The 24,074-nt window shown below is 42.7% G+C and overlaps 1 protein-coding gene and 3 non-coding genes across 5 annotated transcripts; all 4 read right to left on the bottom strand.

The window, feature by feature from the left end:
- Window positions 1-240: 240 nt before the first annotated feature.
- EIF4A2 (eukaryotic translation initiation factor 4A2) lies at window positions 241-7,461 on the bottom strand. 2 transcript variants are annotated; one of them, XM_086467665.1, is made up of 11 exons: window positions 7,254-7,461; window positions 6,009-6,052; window positions 5,786-5,918; window positions 5,388-5,527; window positions 4,039-4,207; window positions 3,743-3,852; window positions 3,475-3,618; window positions 2,929-3,066; window positions 2,556-2,645; window positions 2,235-2,314; window positions 241-1,048 (listed from the first exon to the last, which is right to left on the bottom strand). In XM_086467665.1, exons 1-11 carry the CDS (start codon window positions 7,285-7,287, stop codon window positions 904-906), a joined length of 1,227 nt encoding a protein of 408 aa, XP_086323791.1. In that variant the 5' UTR covers window positions 7,288-7,461; the 3' UTR covers window positions 241-903. The 2 variants fall into 2 exon arrangements, with proteins under 2 accessions (XP_086323791.1, XP_086323790.1); XM_086467664.1 differs by having other exon boundaries at window positions 6,009-6,054; window positions 7,259-7,460.
- On the bottom strand, window positions 2,719-2,845 carry LOC147415299 (small nucleolar RNA SNORA63). The gene has a single exon (XR_015183677.1). It is a non-coding gene; the product is annotated as a small nucleolar RNA SNORA63 (small nucleolar RNA).
- Window positions 3,241-3,421, bottom strand: LOC147415298 (small nucleolar RNA SNORA81). Its single transcript, XR_015183678.1, has one exon. It is a non-coding gene; the product is annotated as a small nucleolar RNA SNORA81 (small nucleolar RNA).
- Window positions 5,601-5,671, bottom strand: LOC147415297 (small nucleolar RNA SNORD2). The gene has a single exon (XR_015183689.1). It is a non-coding gene; the product is annotated as a small nucleolar RNA SNORD2 (small nucleolar RNA).
- Window positions 7,462-24,074: the final 16,613 nt, after the last annotated feature.

Below are 24,074 nucleotides of genomic sequence, written 5' to 3'. Positions count from 1 at the left end.
GTGCTGTGACACATGCAACAGCCTCACGCACTTCCAGGTCACCCTTTAGTCCTCCCAGGTACTACTCTGACCGCAGCCCCTGCAATTACCACCACCAAGAACCACCTTGAAGCCCTCTAACTGGTGCAGCAGAGGGAGGCCTGGGCAGAGCTGCACTGTCCCTGCCATACTGCAGCCAGACAGCTGCTATCACCCTCCCCCTGAGCAAGACACCCCTCACCAAGAAGCAACTATCTGCAATTTAAGTGAATATAGAAGTATTTTATTGAACATTCAAACTTCATTAAGACATGTGCAATATGGCAAATTTTACTGGGTTTAACCCTAACTAAGACAATAGTATGATTGCTTGCTGGGGCTTAGCAACAGGGTCCAGATCACACTTACCACTAATTAAATACTTTATTGAATAAATACATATGAAACAAAAACGCATTTTAATGCTCCTATAAAAGTTGAGAGATTTTGAAAGGCCTTTCCAATTCAATCTGAAGTGTAAGTACATACAATAAAGGAAGGTAGGCTAGTTTAACATAATTGGCTGACTTTATACAGCACTTATATCTTTTAGTCCATAAGTAAATTATTAAATGATAAAGAACATCTAATACAACCACTTCTATGGAACTAGGAAATAAATTTCTAATAAAGAAAAAATTTACAGACCCCATGACTTTCCACCCAACCCCAACAGTCTAACCCTAAAGTGGATAAAGCCAATGGCTTTCCCCACAAGAGCTCACGACAGAAAGTCGCTTCGCTTATCAAAAATCTGTATTTCTGATCCGTTATGAGCATTGAGACAAGATTCAATGTATCCCCAAAGAAAGAAGCACAATGCACGTTGTGAATCGCCTATTCAGCAACAGCGAGCACTGCATTCAAACCACCTCATCCCAGGGATTAAATGAGATCAGCCACATTCATCGGCATCTCCTCCACTGTAGTATTGTAGAAAGTCTCAATGTCTCTCAGGATCCTCTTGTCCTCTTCAGTGACAAAGTTTATAGCCACACCTTTTCTGCCAAAGCGACCGCCCCGGCCAATCCTGCACAAGAAGAGCACATTTATACACTCCAGCCACTCCAACCCGCTTCCAACACCTGCAAGAGCCATTCCTTCCCCCTCCGCGCTGTTCAGCTCCCACCCCGCCGCGTGCAGCCAATCCAAGGCACAGGGCACACCACCATAAGCCATCACTCAAAAACCAGGCTGGTCCCCAGTTAATCCATTGTATTCAGTAACAGGGAACAGCACGTGCAGCTGGAAAGTTTTAATTCCATGTAACTGCTTCCAGCGGCAAAACTTTTTTCCAAAACTCAGAAAAATTGAAGCTCAACATTTTAAGCCCAAGTCAGTCACTAACACACCACAGTAGTTTAGCTCACCCACCATCAGTTCTACCTCCCTGCAGACTGCACCTCATCAGTAAGAGCTGGATACTTTAATGGATCCCCAAAATTAGTCAGACATCATGACAGAAGAAATACATAAACACCAACTCGTTCTTTAGTCAAACTGTGCCACTTATGAATCCACAGCCTGAATTGCATCACTGCTGTTTCTGAGCACCACCTCATGTCATCAACTGCTGCTACAGACTCCTGTATCTTTTTACACCAAGTAACAGAGCAGTTTGCTTGGTTTAGGGTCAGCCACTGAGCAGTTCGCCAAGCCCAGGGAACCAAACTGCCACCTGAAGGCACACACCAGAGGGAAGAACCCTGCTGTAAGAGGAGCCACCAAGGCACAGAGCTGGCCCTCCACACGCAAAGGCAGTCCTGCACACAGAGCTTGCCAAGAATGCCGACAGAGGTCCTGTCCCTGAGCAGCAGCTGAAGATCAGCAAGGACCTACAGATGGAGCTGCCATCATGATGCTAGGCCAGTGATGGCTTCTGCAATCCTACTCCACAACCTGACAAAGTCACTCAGTTCCCCCAGATCTCAGAAGAATGATCAGCCATCACTGAACTCCTCACACATCTTGGTTTTCCCCCTGCTTTGTTGTATTGTCCAGCAGTTCTGCTCCTCCCTCACTTCAGAACCACAGCTGTTCAAATCAGGGCTTTTTTAAAGCCAAACCCCAACTACTTTTATTTCCTGCTACCTTCTAAGCAGTCACCCCCCGGTACCAGCAAGAACTAAAGGGACCACCAGGCGAGGTTCTGCGCTGGTTTCTGCTGAGCACACCACACCCCGCATAGCGCGGCACTAGGGATGGAGCCCACGAACCTGTGAATGTAGTTTTCACGATTGGTTGGCAGGTCGTAATTTATAACCAACGACACTTGCTGCACGTCAATGCCACGAGCCTGAAAAGCAACACAGGGTCTTTAATGCAAGTCACAGGCTCTAGCTTCAGCTGTTTATCCCGTGCTTTTGTCGACCACATGGTTAGTGATGAACTACAACTGCGTAGTCCATCGTGGAGCGCAGTCTTTACTCTTCCAAGAAGCTCCAAGTAGTTCAGGCTACAAGAACCTTCACTGAATTACGGAGCTTTTGGCAGCAGATTTAAACAGAAACGTGTTTAGAGTTCAAAGTGATACTCGCCAGCAAGTCAGTGGTGATCAGGACACGGCTCGATCCCGATCTAAACTCTCTCATGATAACATCCCGTTCCTTCTGGTCCATGTCGCCATGCTGCAGAGTGAAAAAAGCTGCCATTACTACAGTTCCAACACTCCAGGTTGCAACGTCCCTTGAGGACCAAGTGATGTATGAAACCCAGCGTCCCTACCTGCCGTGGGAACAAAGCAGGTAGGGATAGAAGGAAGCATTTTTCTTTAAGCAGGGGGAACGATAATACAGCACCGCCCAGCTATATTATAACTTTCCTGCTTTTCACTCCAGGGGAGCTCGTTACAAGCTGGTTTTCAGCACATACAAGGCATTTCAGCAGCTGTGGGGAAGGATCAGTTCTTACCAGAGCCGAGACTGTGAAGTCCCTTGCATGCATTTTCTCTGTGAGCCAGTCTACTTTTCTCCTTGTATTCAGGAAGATAACAGCCTGTGTAATGGTCAGCGTCTCGTACAAATCACAGAGGGTATCCAGCTTCCACTCCTGAACAGGACAAAGATGATCAGGAAATGCATCGTCCCGACAGCTCAGGACATAACAAGGATTCCAAACAAGTGAAACTCAAAAGCAATAACCAATTAAGCATGCTGCAGGGTACAGACACAGTCAGCATGACCTGAGAAGCAGGACCAAGCCACTAAGCAAGGTTTCTGCATCTAGTGTTGCACCAAATCTGAAGACACAGGACACCGGACATTAAGAAAGAGGTCCACCCCAGTCATTTCTGATCCAGTGCATAGTTTTTCTTCTTCTTGCGTGTACTCTACTAGCATTACTACAGAAACCGAAGCTCAGCCTCAGGGTCTGTAATTTTAGCACAGTGCTTTAACAAGAAGGTAAGAGAACTTGAACTCGGCTCTTCCAGCCAGAGCAAGCTCAACTAATACCAACCTCTCTTTCAACATTAATGTAGAATTGCTTGATACCCTCCAGAGTCAGTTCTTCCTTCTTCACCAAAATACGAATGGGATCTCTCATGAACTTCTTGGTCACTTCCAACACATCCATTGGCATCGTAGCCGACAGCAGCACAACCTAGAACGCACCGCTGTGTTAGCGTGCACCTGACACCAGTTTTAACGTAGACAATTCAGCAGTTCTCAGCTACCCTGTAACCCAATCCACATCCATCGATTTAACCACATAAAAGGTTTTTTACCTGGATGTTTGTGCTTAATTTTTGAAAGATCTCATAAATTTGATCCTTAAATCCACGGCTCAACATTTCATCAGCTTCATCCAGAACAAACATTTTGATCCATTTAGGCGCTATTAAAAAAAAAAAAGGAGTATCTCATGAAGTTTCAGAAACACACTTTTATTGTCACTCTCCTGCAGGACTAAGCTTTCCAAAGTACAACTCTCTACAACAGCAAAGGCATCACTTAAGGTCTCGCTGTGTGTAATTTTATATTGGAAATTTATTATCAAGAGCAAAATTGAATCCGTACTTACAAAGGTAGCGTCTGTTTAACATGTCAAACACACGCCCTGGAGTTCCGACCACAATGTGCGGAGCCTCAGCCTGAAGCTTTTGCATCTCATTGCGAACATTTGTACCACCAATACAAGCGTGGCATGTTGCTCCCATGTAGTCTCCAAGGGCCAGAATCACCTTTTGAATCTAAAATAAAACCTTCCATTAGTAGTAGCTCGTTGCTACATTCAAGATGAAGCCCTGTTACTGCTGGTGCTTATGGACTGTGGAAGCTAAGACAGCAAACAAGGACTATGCTGCTCTTACGGTTAGGAAAGACAGTTGCTGGTGATTTTACCCAACTGCTTGTTACTGAAATTATTCACTAGAAAGCTGAAGTCAGAGGGGCACGTAAGCTAAATTTTTGTCCTTACTACTTGAAGCAGCCAACAAAGTGACTCCCATGCACCCGCTGTATCAAGTTAAAAGCAGGGCCTCCAGAAGGGAACGCCAGTTTTCAGGCCACAGCCTGCAGGCCAAGCACTTGCAGGAAGTTCACAGGAGTGTTTAAGTGCACTGCTACTTGCCAGGCTTCAAAACAAGTCTCACCTCACCAACACCTTCAGAGCAGAACAAAGAATAAACATTCTGATCAGGTTCTTGTTCTACTTATTTCTTTTTGCTTACATTTCTTTCTTGTCTGATTTAGTGTGTTTAGCTTTACCTTCCAGAAGACTCTTCACTACAGCACTGGCATCTCAGTATATTCTATTTGAAAAAGACAGGAAGTTGTATATAATCTATTTTCTACTCTGAGTTCTGTTCAATATTTCATCTTAAGACTCCACATTATTGATATACATTAATCCTAAAAATTAAGTATCCTGTAAGTTTTGTGAGGCATTCCCACCTAGTAAAACAGAATACCAAGCCCTGAAGGTAAAGCAGACATGCAGTAAGAGTCAGGAAAACATCACAAAAATACAAAAACAATGAAGTGACCACAGGCGCACTGCAGTTTTCATGTTGCACAACTGCACGCAAGTTCAAATAGCTTCCAAAAAGTACGTTTTTGTTTCCACTCAGAACGCTGTGCTTTAATAACGCATCTTGTATTTCAGTTTTCTGCTGAAGATGCTCCCTCAGAACTGCACACAGCACAGCAGCTGGCTCCTGCATACCCTCCACATGCATCAACTCAACTTTTCAAGCAGGGAGAGAACTTGTGGGACAGAAGCCAGTTTATATCCCCCATTATTCAACACAAGAAGGGTTCTGAATGGATATTAGTTACAGCCCCTTAAGAATTCTGTTTATTGTCTCAGTTGTGAAACCTGAAACCTATGCAACACACAAGCAGCTTTGTTTTTGACTACACTATCAATACCTGTTGAGCCAGTTCTCTGGTAGGGGCCAATACTAGTGCTTGGGTCTCCTTGAGATCAATCTCCAACTGCTGCAGGATGGAAATAGCAAATGTGGCTGTCTTGCCAGTACCTGACTGAGCTTGAGCAATCACATCATACCCTAAAAAAAGTAGGATACACATTTACTGCTCCCACATAGGTCATTCATGTTTTTATTTTATTCCCTTTTTATTAAGTGATCAGTATTAAAGAGTTCTCTCCATTTCAGGTCAGTCCCGAAAGATGGTGTACCATCACATCACTTGTTCAATAAGGATTAAAAATAGATATTATTACACACTAATAAAGCGCCATATGCATTTTACAGCATTTTCCTAATTATCCAATGTTGGGATTGGCAAACAAATCACCTGCATACCTTTGATGCATGGAATTATAGCTCTCTGCTGAATAGCTGAAGGCTTCTCAAAACCATAAGCATAAATTCCCCTTAGAAGGGATTCTTTTAAATTCATATCATCAAAATTGTCAACAATCTCATTCCAATTGCTCTGTAATAAAAGAAAAAAAATAGAACACATTAAATCCAACATCCATCTCCACCAGTGATTGAATTCTCTAGTCAGTTCTCAAGTGCTCACCTCAATAACACCATCGGGGTCCATTCCCTCTGGGCCGCCATGGTCTCTGTCACCAAAGAGAACAAGCTGTTAACACAGGAGCAAGAAACACGCAGAAGGGAGCTGACACCTCGGCTACCAAAAGCCATATCTGGAACCCGTGACAGATCATCCCAGCAGGTCCTCTGATATTTTGCCAATGGAAGGACCCCCACCCTCTCCCCACTGGCTTGGGTGCCACTAACCCAAGTCCTCACCACTCAAAATATATCATCCAAGCCTTCAGGTGAGGCTCACAGTGAATTTCAGACTATAGAAAAACCCATCACCAAAATATGGCTGAACCCCGGGTAAACAACGTGGCTTCTGAAAAAAAAAAAAAAACCCAGCCCAGCCGGTAAGACAACGCCGGCGGGGCCCAGCGCACAGCGCCCCCCTCACGGAAGGCATCTCTAAGGCGGGGTTCTGCAAGCTGGGCCCCGCCGCCGTGGGGAGGGAGCGGGGCAATGGCAGCCACCGCGCCCTCCCCGCTCGCCCAGCTGCGGCGCCGGCCGTGAGGCGGGGGGGGGGGGGAGGGGGCGGTGGTGAGGGGGCGGCGGCCTCCCGGCTCCGCTGCTGCTGCTGCACACCCCCCCCCCCCCCGCGCCCCGCCTCAGCGCCGGGCAACTCTCGCGAGAGCTCCACCCCTGGGATTGCGCAAAGCGGCCGCTGCGCGCAGGCGGAGGAAGGCGCCGGGCGGTCGCCCAGGGGGCCGCGCCCCTCCTCCTCCTCCTTCTCCTGCCCCCTCCCCCACCCCCCGAAAAAAAAAGAAATGGTCTCGCCCTCAGCCGGGCCCGCAATGCCGGGGCGAACCAACGGCGGGAGCCGAGCGGGGGGGCAGTTGTAAGGAAAAAAATTCCTGAACAGGCGCTCAAACGTTTTGATCACAGTTTAGCTCACTAGGTATGACTAACGTAAAAATAGCCCTTTTTTAGGGGTGGGGGGTTTCTAAATAATCAACAATGAAAAAGCGAATCCCAAGGAACGGAATTAAGCCCCTACCGAACGGCGAGTAAGGGGAGAGACGGGACCGAAACGTCTAGAACCGGGAGGGGCCGGGGCACCAGGCGCTGTCTAACCGCAGCGCCGAGCCGCCCTCACAGCGCTCTTTCGAGCGCGCAGGCAATCCCCACCCCAACCTCGCTTCTTTCCCTCTCCCCGGCCTCCTCCGCCCAGCCCATCGAGCCCCCTCAGGAGGGAAGGGCCCGGGGCCCCCGCATGCCGCGCCATACCTGCTATAATCCGCGGAGCCGCCTGACATGTTCCGAACACCAGCTCTGTCCTCAACTGAAAAGGCAAAGCCTCCGCCGCGCCCGCTTTATATACTCGCCCTGCTGCCGGACTCGTTTCTCTCTGCTCTGCGCATGGATATACACCTCACGCCACAGCGAAAAAAGCACGAATCCCCCCGGATTGAGCCCCCTTCCCGAGGGCTTCCTCTCCCCAGACTCTCTGAGATGCTCTAGAGGGGCTGTCTGAGCCATGAGGGGCCACGAGGTCAGGGGAACGTGGAACTACTTTTTTCCTCAGAGCGCGGAAGGATATTGCACCATTGACGGCGTGACTGAGCCTCGCTCCTTCCTCCCGCTCTACCCCCCCCCCCTTCCCTGCTGCCTCCTGTGCACGGGGTTTCCCGCCCCGGCCCCTGCTGCAGAGCGGGGGAGGGGGAGCGTGGCGGGGACGGGCGGGGGTCGGCGGGAAGGGGCGAGGGCGGCCGGGGCCTGGTGGGGCTCGGCGGGGCGGGGGCGCAGGGGCGCAGGCAGCCGGGCCGACAGGAGCACCGAGCAGGCCATGCGGCAGCAGCTGAGGGGGCAGGAGCGGCTCCGTGTCATGGCTGCGTTTCCCCCGCCATGTCTGTTATTTTTAAAGCCCCGGTGCCTGCAGTCAGGGGATGACAGAGGAGAGCGACTTCCTCGGGCGGGGCGCGACGGCCCCCGGGCCGCGAGGTTCGGCCCTTTGGTCTCACACGCAGAAATGGCTCCCTCCGCCTCCCTACTAGGCAAAACACCCCCTGAATTGTCCCTTCTCGCCTTATGGTGAGGGGCAGGAAGGGGCGAACTCCGGCTCGGTTAGCGAGGGAGGCAGCGCCGAGTGGCGGGGAGCGGCGGCCGGAGGGGCCGTGAGGGGAGCGGGGGGAAGATGGTGGCGCTTGAGGGGCTCCGCGCTCAGCCCCGGCCCCGCTCAGCCCCGGGGTGGGTTTGTGTGGAACCGGCCTCGCGGGGAAGAGGCCGGGCGGGCGGAGGGGCTGCCTCCGCCCGGTTGGAGACAGCAGCTAGCTGAATCACGCAAATTTGTCACGGGGTGGATAATTTCTAAAGGGGATGAAGGCGTATTTGGAGAGCATTTGTTGGAGATGGGCAGGGTGGTCCTCAGGGCGCTACCGAAAACGCGGTGCTGCGATACGCTGCGGTTCATAGCATGGCGATGTCCGCGAAAAAAATCTGTCAAGACTGATTTAAAGGTTAGTGCAGTCCAAAATAAAGCAGTAAGGAAAATGTTACTGTGCAAACCGATTCAATGAAATGATCAGTGATTGTGCCCGTTGCTTTCTTAGCGCTGTAGGAAAAAACAAAAATCTCGATCATTTTAATGCTCTTCTCGGGTTTTACAATAATCTATTCATCCATATTTCTTATGTAGGCAAATAATAAAAATTGTAAGCCATAATTTGTGCCAACTTTAGTGGGTTTATGTGTGTCACTTCTCAAACTTGTTTCCATAGTGATTATATATGAACAAGTGGAGGCAGTGCTTGAAAAACTCAACCCTTGTCTAGAATATTGTAAATTGTCTAGAACCATCTAGAATATCAATAAAGGGAATCTCTGAAAGACCAAATGTACATTAGCTCTTCCTATGGTAGCATCTGCTGAGGCAACATTGTCTGTAGAAATAATGCAACGCTTACCAATATCCCAGCTAAGTTACATAAATGCAGCTCCTCTGTCGACTCACCCGAATGCTCTCAAGTTTCGTCTGTCTGTGCTGGGTAGAAAATACTGAGGATGCTTCTTATATTTGCAATTTAAACAATCATGCATCAATAACCAGAGGCCTTTTAACATGAATGATAGCAGTTTGTGTGGACCCATAAACCTCTGGTTGTAAAAGAAATAGGATGGACTGAAGAGAGAACATGAACACAGGTTCAGGCCGACACAGTTAGATTTCCCATTAAAAATTACTTTGGGTCTAAATGGAAGAAATAATGCTGCTGAGTAATTGTTTGTATTAAGGCTCTTGAACATTTATTAAGAAAGCTGTAGAATGTATATACTTTTTATTTAAGTACTGCAATTAGGTCATAGTACATTTGAAAACGTGAGTGGAGAAGATTCCTTGACATGTGGGATTTTCAGGAAGGTAAGCCATCATTTTCCACAGACTTTAAATGTCTTTTACAAAAACATTTGTCATCTCAGAAACAAGTATCTAGTTTATCTTTTCCTGTAAAGAAATTAGGGTCATTTCAGATTACCTATGTATTCAAACCACTTTGAAAGTTTGATTTTGACAAAAGTGGGTTTTAACTAACAAGGCTTTCCTACCTTTCTTTAGGGGTAGTTATAGTATAGTAAGTGTAGGAGAAACTGTTCCTGTTGCTCTAACTTGCTGCAAGTCTTATTTTACTCCACTTGACCAAACTTCATCCTGTGAAAAAAAAAAAAACAAAACACACCCCACCCCCACCCCGAAAAAACCCAGCCCCAGGAAATGTTTTTTGAGTATTAACTTCAATCAAAGGACAATTTTAAAAATTGATATTGTTATTTACTATTGATGATAATGGCATTTGGGAGCCTCTTGAATAGATGCCAAGGTTTCCTTCTGCAGACAGCTATGGGTCCAAACAGTGCTACCTGCCCCCTGGAGCTCCTGCTCACTGGCCTTTCTAGAGGAATCTTCTATGTCTCTGAGCATTTTGTCCATCTATGATTTACCTGATGCTTGAATATAAAGAAAAGTCTGTGGGCGTATTGGCATCTCCTGTCACGTGGTTGCGGCAGAGTTTGGCAGAGTTTGACAAATCTGATTAGTTGGCCGTGTTATTTGCTCTGGTTCATCGTTATTTTAATCCACTGCTATAGAAGTAGATAGTCCCCAGTCAGGTGGCCTCTCGTCAGATGCTCTCTGTTTGCCTTAAATGTTGTATGACTGGAACTGTGAAATTATGTTTTAAGAAAGAAATCATCAGTCCTCATGTTAGAGAGGTTCCTATGGATGTTCCACATCAAGGCATATGAGGAAAGGAATTCAGTGTTTCCTCCAGCGAAAATCATTGACTTGTTTCACCAAATAAAAAGAGGAAAGAAATTTTGTTTCGTTAACTTCAGGTGAGAAAAGGGTTGGAAACACTGAATCAGTCCTTTTTCTTTGTGAAACAAGATAGAGCAGAAATCCAGGACTGTTGTCCTAGCAATGACCCCAACTGTACTAGAGGAAAAATTTTTGACATTTTGTACTCTTGCAAGCCTGCGTACCTGAATACAGTGTTTGAGAAATACCTCTTTGGGTATAGTAGGGCAAACAGCTGTTTCATTTGTGATCTCCTATCTAATTTGTATATTTTTAGATTGGTGGTAGCTGTGCTCTGCCTGGGATTACTTGTGTTCTGAACATGAGGCATCATAGTGAGAGGTAGCGAAAGGTCAGATTTTGTCACTGACAAAAATCGCGGATTGACACTGAGATTTGTTATGGCCCCTGGCTTTGAACCTTACTAAGCTTTCTAGAGCGATCTCAGCTGAAAACTTGCTTCTCAAGGACCAGGTTCGTGTTGTCATCAAGCAGAAGAGATACCAAAAATATGCTAAATAATGTCTGTGCTGCTAAAGATAGGATCCATGGCTACATTTGTATGTGCACATAATATACTTCAGTAGATGTCTCCCCAAAAGACAATCCTAGTGAATCATGAGCTCTTTAGTGAGAGTGAACATAATTATACATTTATTAACAGGGGGTAACAGATGGACTAGCTGGTTTAGCAGCTGGGTTTCCAGTCATTATTCATGCAGATTGAAGTAAAGAATGATGTATCTAAAGAAAGCAGTAGGAGCTGACACCTCCTGAAACTGAGCTCAAGTTGAGTAATCCCTGCTCATCAATATTCTGGCAGAGGCAATGTCACAGTTTGCATTAGGAAATTTCAGAAATCTCCTTTTAGGAATCTCATACCATGATTTAAATTCACCATGACACTGTCAGGTACTTCACAGGAAACCTGGAAGATCCTGAGTTCCTCTCCTGCATTTCTAAGTCTGATACTAGAGTATGTACTGTCTATTGTTTGATTGCCACTGTCTATTATTTGATTGCCACAGCAAGCAGGGCAAAGAAAGTAATTGTAAACAGACAGAGATTATTCACAGTAAGTCACGTTAAGGATCACGATGATTCGTTAGAGTGTTGTTAGCAAGAAGTAATGTTTTCCAGTTCATCATTCTCAAAGGATCCTGCCTATACAAAAGCGTCCTTCCTCAGAGGTGGGAGTGGATAGGAAAGATTCTGGAAAATCTCCAGGGGAGAGAGAAAGTCCAGATTCCAGGAGTCCTATGCTTGTTATTTAAGTACAGTCACAGGGTTTCATTAATGCTAACTTGCACTTTTTTTGTCATTGCACTGAAATCATAACCTAAACAAACTAAATAATAAGAATTTATAGGATGCAGTGGTTTTAATGCACTGAGAAAGCTTGCTTTGTGCTCTTTGTTATCTCGGTGTAATTTGAAATCCACATTGTGATGACTTTAGTACGTTAGGCTGCTAGGCTTGCTTTGTTCTCTTTTCTTAAAGTTCTTTTACAACTTTGTTGTGCCTTGACAGATATTTCTACTCTTTGTAGCTGTAATCAAACTTGTCTTCTGAAATCTCAATGATGTCCTCGTTTAGTGAATTCAAAGAAAATCCAGACACAGAATTTTCTCTCCCAGTTGAAGCTTTGTTTCACTGAACAGCTGTGTGCTAGGGCAATAAGGAACATTTTCAAAAATGCTTAAACATTTTAGGAGCCAAGAACTATAGAAAGCCAGTGGGGTTTAAGATGCTTTAGTTAATTTAATTGTCCCACATGCTCAGTCTATTCAAGCTATTCAGACTCGCACAGAGGATATAGGGTGGATGGGACCTTTTGCTGACCAGCTGACTCACTTGTCTGAAATGTATGCACGGTGGTTTGTGGCTTGTGCTCCCTAATTGCCTCAAGCATAAGTCTCCAAGGAGTGTTCCTGCTTCAGTTTTGCATAGTTTTGCTTCTTAGCCTAAGTTCTCTCATTCCCAGTGAGAATTCTTTTTTCTCGATGATATTAATTTGTTAAATTGTTTAAGACTAATTTACTTGTTGTTTTTGAAGGAAATGGCAAAGTTGTGTGACTTCCATATTTCAGGTTACTCATCCATTAATTCATCTCCTCTTAGAGTTTGCAGCTTAAATTCAGACTTGTAGTGACCTTAGTGCCTTCAGAGGTCTGAAGTTATCGGTTACGCATTTCTTACCCTGGACAATGAAGTTCTCTATGAATTTTTAAGAAAGATAGTTTCTCTTTTATGCAGCGGGAAGGTTCTTGTAACCTGCTGCTGAAGGGAAGTGACAGAAATGTTCTGGGGCCTCAGAGGAACCTGGGATTCTCAGCCCTGTTTCAAAGGGTCAAAAATATAAAGGACTAAGGGAAGTTAAATACTTCTTATTTTTATATTAGATACATATCGTTTCATCCAGTGGCCTTTGAACTTGTGGAAAATTTCCCATTTCAGTTAGCATTATGTTGGGCTTCTAATAAAAAACTAGCGTTAATTTTATGTGAGTATTTCCTTTCTTAGAAGAAGTATGTAAATCACTGTTAATTCTTTAAATGAGTATAAAGTAAGAAAACTATCATATGGAATCACTTGTGGTGGTCTTGTTATTTTAGTAACTATTCTGTTAGAATAGGAAGAATGTTGGCACAATAAAATCCCAACCCAAGTACTTGAAACAGAAGTATACTTTTCTTTCTATGATTTTCTTAGTCATTCAGTCCTCTGCATGCTGTAAAACTTGATAGTTATAGTTTTAGGTCTTGAAAGTTTTCCTTGATTGGGCAATTAGATTCTTTCTTGCAGTTTTTAAGGCTTGTAGTCAGGCCCAGGACATGGAGTCAGCTTAACTCTGTTCTCTGTTTTGTTAACGACTCCCAGTGTGACCGCAGCCATGCCATTTTAGCACTAAAATTGAACAGATGATATTTATTAGAGACTTGCCATTGACTTTGGTTGGAATGAGAGCTCTTTCTGCACTTCAGTTTTCTCCTCTGTAAAGTGGGGGTGATAGTATTTGCCTCAGAGGTTACATGTGGGCAAATGCTTGAAAAATGTGGAGATCAATAGTGCTAACAGGATGCTTAGAAATCTTTGATAGAAGTTAAATGCATACTTTCAGGGTAGAGTTTGTTCTTTCTGTTACAAAAGTAAAGAAAGCTAGAGAGATTAAGCAGGTGGCAGCTGCTGATAACATCCGGACAGAGTGCTGTGGTCACATTTAATTTTTAAGTCCATTGGAAGACTTCTGCACTACCATGAAATAGTGCATGGTGTGCGTTTCTGTGAGACACTCTGCAAAGAACATTTTTTCGAGTTCTGAGAGAAAGGTAAATATGAGCCCATGCATTCTTCTGAAGAAAATGTTTTTCCTTCTGATATTGCTTAACCGTCTGTGTAAGTTAGGTATTCTCATGGTTATTCAATTTGGAATCCACTGACGATGCTTGAGGTTTTTAATTGCTGAGCTGATTTCAGTTGTTACATTTTTGGAACAGCCACTACAGGCAGACCTATACTCTGTATTTAATTTTGAGTACCTTTCCTCATTGATAAAAAAGTTGAGTGTCATGTTCTTAGGAGGAGGAACTAACGCGTGTGAACCAGGCCCAAGCTGAAATCACCAAAGAGGCCAAGCAGTTCCTTGATTTTACAGGGGTGTATTCACAGGACCAGAGTTTGTGGTAAAAAAAATAATAATCTCTAGTGTGTGTTGTGCTTACCTTGATAGATGCTGCATGTCCTGACTGATGAGACTGAGTCATGGGACACTGTCCTTCCCCATCCAAGTTGCACTTTAAGACATGAGAGCAAACACACTGTTCCTTTGGGAGTTTGTGCACAGGGCTGTGAGTTATGAGAGCCCATCTCAGATTAGTGACAACGAGATGGCTAGGTTTTATCGACTGCTGCAGCATTGCACAGAAAGCTTTGGTATGAGTGTCTTATAGGCCTTTATTGTCAGAATATATGTATGTCCCTAAACAGAGAGAGTGAGGTATCATAGAAATTACTTCATTGTTCTTTAACAGAAGCTCTTTCTGTCCATATCCAGCCTTGTGTGTTAACTGAAGTCTCTTCCTTCTTCTCTAGCAGAGCATCTTAACCTCCAAACCAGTATTTTGCAGTTTATACAGCTTGTTACAACATGTGAATGTTAACATTAAAGATAAATACTTTGTCGTTAATATAATGAGCTGTGTAGTCAGAAGTATTGCCTCAAGGTAAACGTTGATTTCTACAAACTGGAAGTTTTCTACTGAGCTTTACTTTTTGTAAGAAAATGGAGACTATTCATTTCTGCAGGTAACTATAGCTCAGATTCCCCGAGTCTTGTTTCTGTCACTGGTACTAGCTTAATGTGAAATTACAGATGAGTAGTTTCAGCTTTGTGCCCTTGTTTCACCTGCCTGTAAAATGGAAATTATAATCTCCTGTCTTTGAAGGATCTCTTAAATTGTAAACTCTTTAAGGCTGGGACTGATTACTTTATGTGCTATGCTTCCTCCTACAAAGCGCCCAGTTCTGGGTGAAGCTGAGATTCTACCTGGGTAAAAGTTTAAAAAATTAATCAAGATAAACATTGTGACTTGTTTAACCAATTTGTTTGTTTGTTTTGTTAATCCTTCTGGGATTTTTTTGGAGTGAAAAATACAGATATTACAAGGCTTTTCTCTTTAACAGTGTTACAGATGCATGTGCTTGTCATGATTTGGTCTGAAATTGTGCCCTTGAAGTTGAAGCTGCCAAGTGGGCTGCTAAGAAACTGTCTCGTCACTGTTCTCTGTTGTTTGGGGTTCTGTTTCTTTTTAGTGTTATGAAGCCTCGGTCGGCCAGTCCTTAGTCCCTATTGTTTGTGCTATAACCCGTTCTTTTCTTCTCAGGTGGCACCCAGGAACAGCTGCCCACGTTTTCCAGGGCTCCACTGACACAAGCAAGCGTGGACATCATTGATGCAGGCGTGGACATCCATTGATGCAAGCACGGACAGGATGCAGGTGATCGCGTTATTTCAACCAGGAATAACTGTGGCATTGCTTGTGCTAATCCAGGGCATGCACTGTAACGTCGTGTCACAGCAATTGGCAGTGACCAGAAACCTTTGTTCTTTACACAGCAGGAGACAGAAATGAGATTTCATGCTGAATTACAGAAATATATGGATTCATTTATGTCATGCATGTATTGAAAGTGATTAGATTATAATTTATTGGCTTTTTTTTTGCAATAAATAAATTAATATAGATGCTTCTATTCAAAGTAGTTTTATCTTGTGCTAGGTATTTTAATTTAGTTTAAGACCTTCTGGTAATAACTGTTTTTTGACTCTTAAGGAGTTGTTTATTTGCTATCATATTCAACATTTATTTGTAGCTCATTCTTCTCATTAATTTAAAAGCAGCAAAGTCAGGAAAACCCTAATTTCTAAGCAGGCAGATACTATAGTACTTGGTAACCACCCAGTTACTGGTGTTTTTTCTTTGCTTGCTCTTTTGTCCTTTGTAGCTTGTGTTAGCTTTTCTAAATATATTCTGATACACACTTTTCCATGGGTTACGAGACTACAAGATCTTGTGTGACAGTATTCTTTCTGTTTCAGCAGGAATTTAATGAACAACCCACTGATTAATAACAAATAAAGACTCAGTCAATGACAAGATACTGTCGTGGTTTAACCCCAGGTGGCAGCTAAGCACCACACAGATGCTGGCTCACTCCCCTGCAGTGGGACGGGGAAGAGGATTGGAAGGGCAGATACTTAGAGTTTCAGGACTTCATTTGGCTGTTATATTTTTTGTATCTTAAGCTTTTCTGTCCAAGAAAGCTGAGTTATGTCCAAGATGATTTTACAATTTATTACTCAAAAGGAGTTCTCTGATTTCCTTTACTGTTATTAATTTGCATAGCTCAGATTCAGCTCTTCTGGGAATACAATTTTGTACCCCCCAGGAGCACACTTTTTTCTGAAATCACATTGGAATTGTGTTTGTTAGTTTACATCACATCAGAATTGTCTTTGCTAATTTACTGGGCAAACAAACTGTGTATCTTTGTGCAGAAGGAAAGAGAGAAAAGTGAGAACCGTAAAGGACTGCTGCCTCAGAGCTGCTGTTGCCATAGAGCTGCTAAGGAGGAAAAAAACTGCAGCATGGATTTCTTCTGCTGTTGAAGGTAAGATGAGGGCACAGCAAAGACTGTAGGAGGGGGAGGGGAGGCAGAGGGAGGGAGGAGAGGAAGAAAGTCTGTCCTTGCTGTCTAAAAAAGGAAATTCAGCTTCAGTGTTCATGAGCAGAACTGCTGGTGCAGAAGAACAAAGCTATCTCAGTTGTTTAGGGTAGCAAGAGTGATGAGCAAGCAAGCACACTCCCATGCTTTCAGGAGGAAATACTGCAAAGAAAGGAGGGAGAAGAGGAGTGACTTTATCATTTAGAAAATCCTCACTGCTGCTTCAAGATAGCTGCTTTTTGATACTGCTTTGGCATTAATATTGTTCCCCTGGGTAAAGAGAGCTGTGAAAACACTCAGTAGGTAGATAAGGAAGAAGAAAAAGTCGTGGTAAAAAAAATCAGCATAATCTTGAGCTGATGAATTCTGTCTGTATGTATCAAAATGTGTCAGTTGTTACATTCAGCTGTGCAGTGCTGTGATATCTTTCAAAATGCAAGTGAAATTATGGTTTTTGTGGTAAGATCATTATAACAAATTGATCTGTTATCAGCCTTTTATCAATGATCTTTCATCTTTTGTCTAAGTAGATGCCTTTGAGTGAAAATGTATAACAAATAACTGAAAAGTAAATGTTAGAGACTCAAGAACACTGACTACAGAACTGACATCAGATGTGCTTTCTGTGGAATCACTTCAGTGGGGTGAGCTTTGTAGACTAAGACTCTTCTTGATCGTTCCAGAATTATCTGCAAAGCACTCATTCAAAAGCTGCTGCTGCTGCTGTTTCTACATCTGTCTAGTGCGTTACATATTGCAGCTCTTTACTATCCTTCACCTGCTCCTCCCAGTCTTTTGGCTCTTTCTGAGGCGACTGAACCTACACGCCCTGCACAGCAAACCCAGCACAGCTGCAATGTTTCCATAATGGGGCCTTGAAGAGAATGAAACAACCTTTAGAGGCAGTGATAACACTGTCTTAGCTATGTTGATACCAGTATGTTGATGTAGCTCAACCACCTGACTGCTGTACCGTTGAGTGTACTTGGATAGAACAGCCCTTCCTCACAATTTCTTGTTTTGCACTTTATCACCATTTATCAAATGATGTTTGACTATTTCTCCCGGAGTCCGTTTGAAGACTGGGTCAGAGTGAATTTCTCCTATAGCAGCCTGTTAGCTTGATCGAGAATCAGCAATTCAGGCTGTAAATAAATAGAAGTATATTAGGGATTCAGAATGTTTTTAGCATAATTGTCTCTTGCTGTGAAATTGTTGTTCTTTGAGGTTGTAACACTTAGCTCATACATGCCATTTCCCAGTCGTGAATGGCACTGGGTGAGGTATATTGATCATGAATACATCAGTTGCCATTTCAAAGGTATGTCATGGGTATGTCATGAGGAATTGGATGTGCAGGTGTTTTTTTACTAGTCAGACTCATTTTGTGATTCAGACTAATTTTGTCAGACTCATTAGCTGCAGACAGTTTTTCTGCTGTCTTCAGAACCATTCTTTTTATTTACTGGAGTCCCCAATGCAGTCAGTGGTTGATGACATCCTGTTAAGATTTGCTTGTGTCCCTTGAGCCAGCGCACATCAAGATCAAGTCCTAATCCATGATTGAGGCAACCCCTGGCAATACAATTGATTGTGATTTAGTTCAATGTCAGCAAGGGGTTTAGCCGTCTTCTGCTCTGAACAACTGGTAATGTCTTGCTGGAGTGAATAATTGTAGTAGGACTGTGTTCCACAGAGTAGTAGGACTGTGTTCCACAGAGCATTAGGTGCTGCTTCAGAAGAGTTCACTCAACTTGTGGATCAAACCAGTCTGGGTTTTTCAGAGATTCGAGGTGATTGTTCAAACAAGTATGACTCTGTGTAATAAACACCTCTGTGTAGAGTAACTGTCCGAGAAGGAATGGATGGTCTGAATACAGACTAAAATTAGATAAATATTTAGTGGAAAGTTAGTGTTGCGTTCTTAGAACAATTTCATGTAGTTCTTCATTAACAAAACCGAGTAGCCAGAAGCACGATTGACAGGTTATTCTCACAAGTTTGCAAATAGTGCATGTATTCATTGGTTCCAATTGATGATGGCTAACGTGTATTTACAGTGCAAAAGAGAAGAGCTACAGTAGTGCTAACACAGAAACGTCTTGGCTGCTGAACTGTGTCCAGTGTGTGGGGTGCAGATGCATCATACCCTTCCTATCGATGCTGTTCCCGTGTGAGACAGTCACCTACAACCAACAAATCTATCAGCTTTAGTGACGTTTCAGAGGTGTTTTGGTTGTTTCATGGTAGAAAAGTAAATTAATCTGAAGTAAATTAATCACTAAATGAAGACGAGGAGTTGTTTGTAAATCTGCTAATCTTTCCGTACGTTTGTACAGAACTCTGAAGAAAGAGGCAATCTTGTAGTTTATGCTTGTTTTTCCTGCCTCTTCCATCTGGCTTGTATTGTGGGAGTGGTCAAGAAAACAAGGAAGTATGGCAAAACATTGCCCAGAACACTCAAATCTCTGTATTTGGGCCAGAAAAAAAGCTATTAAGCCACCAGTGCTGCTGTGGTTAATGCCAGGACCTGAACCAATTCCCAAAACATCCCAAAATATAAGAGCTATTGTGAGGGTTAATGCTGCCCATAATTACCTTTTTCTGCTTGCAAGGAGGTGTTGCACTGCTCAGTGTCCGTCTCAGCCTCTTCCAAGTATTATCAGTTTTCTACACCATAGGCTTTGGCTCAGTGCTCTAAGGCCTGATTTTTAGAAATGCTGAGTACTCGCAATGCTATTTAAAGTTAATGGGAGCACAGGCTTCTCAGCACAATTTAAAATCAGGCCTCTGTGCTCAAATAAGAGATTTTAGTTTAGCAGTCACAAGACTGCTTAAATGATCAGTCTGAATTCTAGATACCTTCTGGAGCTTTTTTTTTTTTTTTTTTTTTTTTACAAAGCATATTGCCAATGCTTGATTGCTTCCTGGGAAGTTGAGGTATGTCCCATTGTATCTCTTGATTTTTGTTAATTTTGTGAGCATTACTACTCTTCTAGTTGATGTGCTGCTAGTAGAACAGCTGGCACATATGAATGGAGAGAATTCAGCTATAATAGATTTAATTCTCTGGGATGTTTTATGGCATTAATCTTTTTTATATTGGATCAAATGGTAAGGAATTAACTTCTGCTGACATGCTTAAGGGTTAGAATAAGAAATAAACCAATTTTCCTTTATTGTTTAAATTTCTTTGCATGTGTCTGGACTTTTCAAGGTACTGAGCTATAGTGCTTTGGGCATGCAGGTCAGAGTCCTTCTTTAAACATGCTATAGCTCCCCCTGTTCTGTTGGTGAGCATTATGTTCCCCCCTTGAAATCAATAATCCTCCAGTATTGTCCACCCTAACTGTTTGAGTTTTGTGTAATTATCTAAGTTTCAGTTAAAAATGTGTCCTTCCTGGATAAAAGGTGCGTCCTCATCCATTCCCTCCCTCAGCCAGTTTTGTTTGCTTGTTCCCTTTTTTTCTCTCACACAACTATTTTTTTTGTTTCAAGCCAAGAGGTCTGTTAGCGCTCCTGTAACACATACATCCAGTGGAAGAGGGAGAGTCACCAACTGAAATAATACAGTGCCTTCTCTTCAGTTTTAAAACAAATATACTTCTTTGGCATGACTCTGGATTCTGTGGGGAATTCTGATTCTCTGTGATTCACTTTGAACTGAAATAGTAAGTGGTTTGCTGTGTGAAGCCAGTAGTTTAATGCCTGATCTTCAGTTCACAGATCAGCACTATCTGCATTCGTGGCAGAAGAGGAAAGAATCACTATCAGGTTTATAATCCGTGTTACTCCATACTGATAGGAGTTACTCCTCTGGAGCTTATGTTTGGGTTTTCACTGAGCAGCAGATTGAAACCCATTCAGGAACAGCAGTAATACTAGTATTCTTTGTACCCAGCTGCCTTACTCAATTAGGAAAATCTTCACTCCTTCCTCCTTAAAACAGCCTGCCTCTTATTTTAGAATGCAGTAGAAACATTGAGTTGTTAGTTACATTTTACCAGATGAACTTCACTTAAAGCTTGATTAAAACTGTGGAAGCTGAATTATGCTAATGTAGTCTTGTAAACACAGCAGAATTAGGAGTTGTGTGTGAGTAGCTGGTCACAGAATTGAAAATATCTACCCCCACTGTTTTTTTTTAAGAATATTTGAGCAATTTGTGCATTAAATTTGATACAGCTCTGTCTATACAATGGTGGCCATGCAGTGTTGTCATTCCTAATTCTGTATCCACTTAGACCCATTTTATCCTCAGATCTGATATTCCTAAACTGGGAGCAATTATCTTGCTGTCAGAGAAACCTGAGAAAACAAGGAAAGAAATGGGTTCTTATGTCTTATCAAATGCCAGAGTTCATTGTTAATTCTCCCCATTTTCTGTTGTCAGGTGCCTGCAAATCTCTCTCTCCCGTGGCTAGTTACACTATGTGAACATAACATTAAAGGATGATTGGAATTGCCGAGGGTGATTAAAAGGTCATGTCTGAATGACAGCAAAAATCAAATGGGCCATCCAGAGTAAAGCTGAGGAATTTTTCACATGTCAGTTAAAGTACATATTTTGTCTCATTGCCACAGATGGCATGAGCAAGAGAGAGAGTGCACATTAAATCCAGACATCTGCAGAATGGCCATCAGGTGGCTCTGGATCTCAGCAAGACCGTGAACAGAGGTTTAATTCAGACATATTTTCGTACTCCAGACTCCCAATTCCAATTATCTATATGAGTAAGAATGCAATTTTTCTGGTGCAGGGCTAGCTATTATTTTTTATGTTCATGAAATTACACTTAGAGTGTTATTTATACGCCTTGCTCATAATAAATAACTGGAAAACTTTTAATGCTTTATTAATAGAGCTTAATATTTAAAACAGATTGCACAGATGTGGTGTTTTTATCTACAGTGTTACTAACCCAGAAGAAATGCTGAACGTCAAGCCTACTAAACCTTTCCTGGCACTCACAGACCCCTAATTTGGAGATCAGAAACCCCTGTGGCAAAGCATCTGCCGTCTGCTGGCCGAGGAGAAAAGTGCTCACTAAGCACTGCGGTGCGCTGCAGGGTGTGCTCCAGCATGGCCCCAGCACCAGGAGAAACTGGTAGTTTTGCAGAGCTCTTCAGCAGCAGATCTGAAACAGGCCTGGTCGGTAGCTTTCTGACAGTGTATTTTTCCATCAGAAAGTGCTGTTTTGTTGTGATTAAAACGTTCTGTGGGAACATGTCAATGAGAAATTGAAATGTTCCGTTCTAAAAATATCAGAACATTGTGTTTCAAAATTTTCAGACTCAACACTTTGATTTTTATTCCAGAATGATTTCTTGAAAGTAATTATTTTTATACATTATAAAAACAAGAAGTCAAAATTGAAATTGTCATCTTTGTGTTAAACATTAATGAAACCTTGCATCATCACTATAGCACATGGTAACTTCAAGGCAGTCAAACATCTAGGAGTCTTGGCTTTTATTACCGTGCTCTGACCACTCAGTCTATGTCTCACTACTTGTGGTCGTGTACATATGCTCTGTAGGGAGCACGTGTCAAGAGCGTGACTATCTTTTCATTCAGATGAGGGAGATCAGAGATGGGAAGAAAATTTTGCTTTTCTCATCATTGCATCTTTATTTCTTTTATTGTAATTCCGCGAGTTTTACTTAAACTGCTATGGTAATTTAAAGAAAAAACTGCTTTGAGCTTATAATAATACAGCATACACAAGGAGATCCCAGTTATAGTCAAAATAATACTAGTCAATATTCAGAAAAAAAAAAAAGGAAAAAACTAAAGATAATTCTCAAGGCTTTCCTTTGCCTAGCTTTGTAAGTTTAGTACTTGTCATGTGCTAAAAAGAAAAGATAGACTTTGCCTTTTATTGTGCAAGGAAAGAAATGAAAGAAAGAAGTGCAAGGACTTGATTAGTGATAGATCCATTTTTATTTTTATATCTTTCCTTAAAATGGGGCTCCAGCTGAGTTGTATGACTTCTTAAAAGATTAGTAATGTTGTTTTCAGGAAGAAAGGAAGTACAGTGGTTCTGATTCTACATCACCAGTCATGGCAGATAATTACCTATCTATCTGTCCATCTATCTAATATATGCCTATATGGCAATCAATTACGGTGTTTAAAAAAAAATGTTTTAGATGCACATAACCAGGCTGAAATTATACTCACGGGGACAGTTTCTAATTTTGGACTTCATGACTTTTTAAATATCATTTGAATGTAGCTTTTAATTGCAATTAGAAAAATGAAGAAAAAGAAATTGCACGTGCAAAATCATATTCTCCCTCAACATGGGTTATCAGAAGGGCTGAGTTCTTTTGCTCACAGTGCAGTTATCTACCACGTGAGCTGGGGAAGTAACTGAAGGCAGAAGATTGTTTACCTCTGTAGGAACCAGGCGCTGGAGAGGGGAAGCATGCCTATGCTGTCAGGAATGTTTAGATTCAGGAAGTATGGGTTCAGTTCTGTGATTAGTAGGGGACTGTCCTGTCGTGATTGGAGACACCCTCCTGCACTGGTCTTCTACTTTTTATTTTTGCTCTTACTTCCCCTCTCTGGTTCGTGTCCTTTTTTGCTCCTTGGCCATGCTACTTTCACCCACTTCTCCATCCCATTCACTCCGTTTCCATTTTTGCCCCTAAGTTGCTCTTTTCTTTTCTTCTTTTCACCCTGTCTATATCGTTCCACCCTGCCTCTGTCCTTTCCACTGCTGTGTCTTCTGACCTTTCCTTGTAGCTTCTCTTTCAAGATCCTCCTGGACCTTTTGTGCCAAGACCTCCTGATCCTGTTGATCCATCTGTTTCACGTTGTCTAAGTAGTCTTTATCTATCTAATTCTTCCTCACCAGTGAGGTGATGGCAATAGAAGCATAGCACACAAAAGAAGGACACACTCCTGGCTGTTGAGAATACGGTCTTGATGCCACAGCAATCCCAGCAGCTGGGATGAACAATTTCAGACAATGTCCTTTCTGTCTGTGCATCTGTGTTGGAGGATACTTACACTGTGGTTTCAAGCAATATAGTCTTTTACAACAAAATCAGTGCAGTGTCACCTTTTGTAGCACCTTACCCTTTCAATAACTTTCTCCAGGACCAAGTGGTGGACGGATCTGACATTAAAGTATTTATTTATTGCTGGGTGGTTTTTTAGCTGAATGAGTTATTGATTCATGCAGAGGGAAAATATATTTTAATTTGCCAGAAATATTTGGTGCTTTTAGCTAATGTATCCTACCAAAAACTCAACCTTTGGTAGATACAGAACAGAAAATCCAGTGCAGTCTCTAAATTACACACAACCTACTAATGGAAGAAGGCAGGCAAATTTTGGGTAACTCAAAGTATTTGTGATTTTGTCATCTGATCTGTAATATTTGTGCACCTCTCTGCATGAAAATCTGTCAATCTTAGTGGCTCTGCTCTGTAGTTAACATAACACGCATAGGGAGTAATAAAGCTGCTTTATTTAGGATTCTCTCAGCTGTCCCTGTTATCTCATTCAACAGGACA

This window comes from Leptosomus discolor, chromosome 7 (genome assembly GCF_034619465.1).
Source record: "Leptosomus discolor isolate bLepDis1 chromosome 7, bLepDis1.hap2, whole genome shotgun sequence".
NCBI classification, from domain to species: domain Eukaryota; kingdom Metazoa; phylum Chordata; class Aves; order Leptosomiformes; family Leptosomidae; genus Leptosomus; species Leptosomus discolor.
The sequence above is the reverse complement of the archived record's forward strand: the minus strand, read 5'-3'. Positions and strand labels throughout refer to the sequence as shown.

What these genes read in the sequence shown, in the direction of transcription:
- EIF4A2 (XM_086467665.1), bottom strand. Translation starts at nt 7,287, where the DNA reads ATGTCAGGCGGCTCCGCGGATTATAGCAGGTATG. An exon ending in TATAATTCCATGCATCAAAG is followed by an intron (nt 5,528 to 5,785) that starts GTATGCAGGTGA and finishes TACTTTTTTTAG; the next exon opens with GGTATGATGTGATTGCTCAA. An exon ending in ACATTAATGTTGAAAGAGAG is followed by an intron (nt 3,067 to 3,474) that starts GTTGGTATTAGT and finishes TGTCCTGTTCAG; the next exon opens with GAGTGGAAGCTGGATACCCT.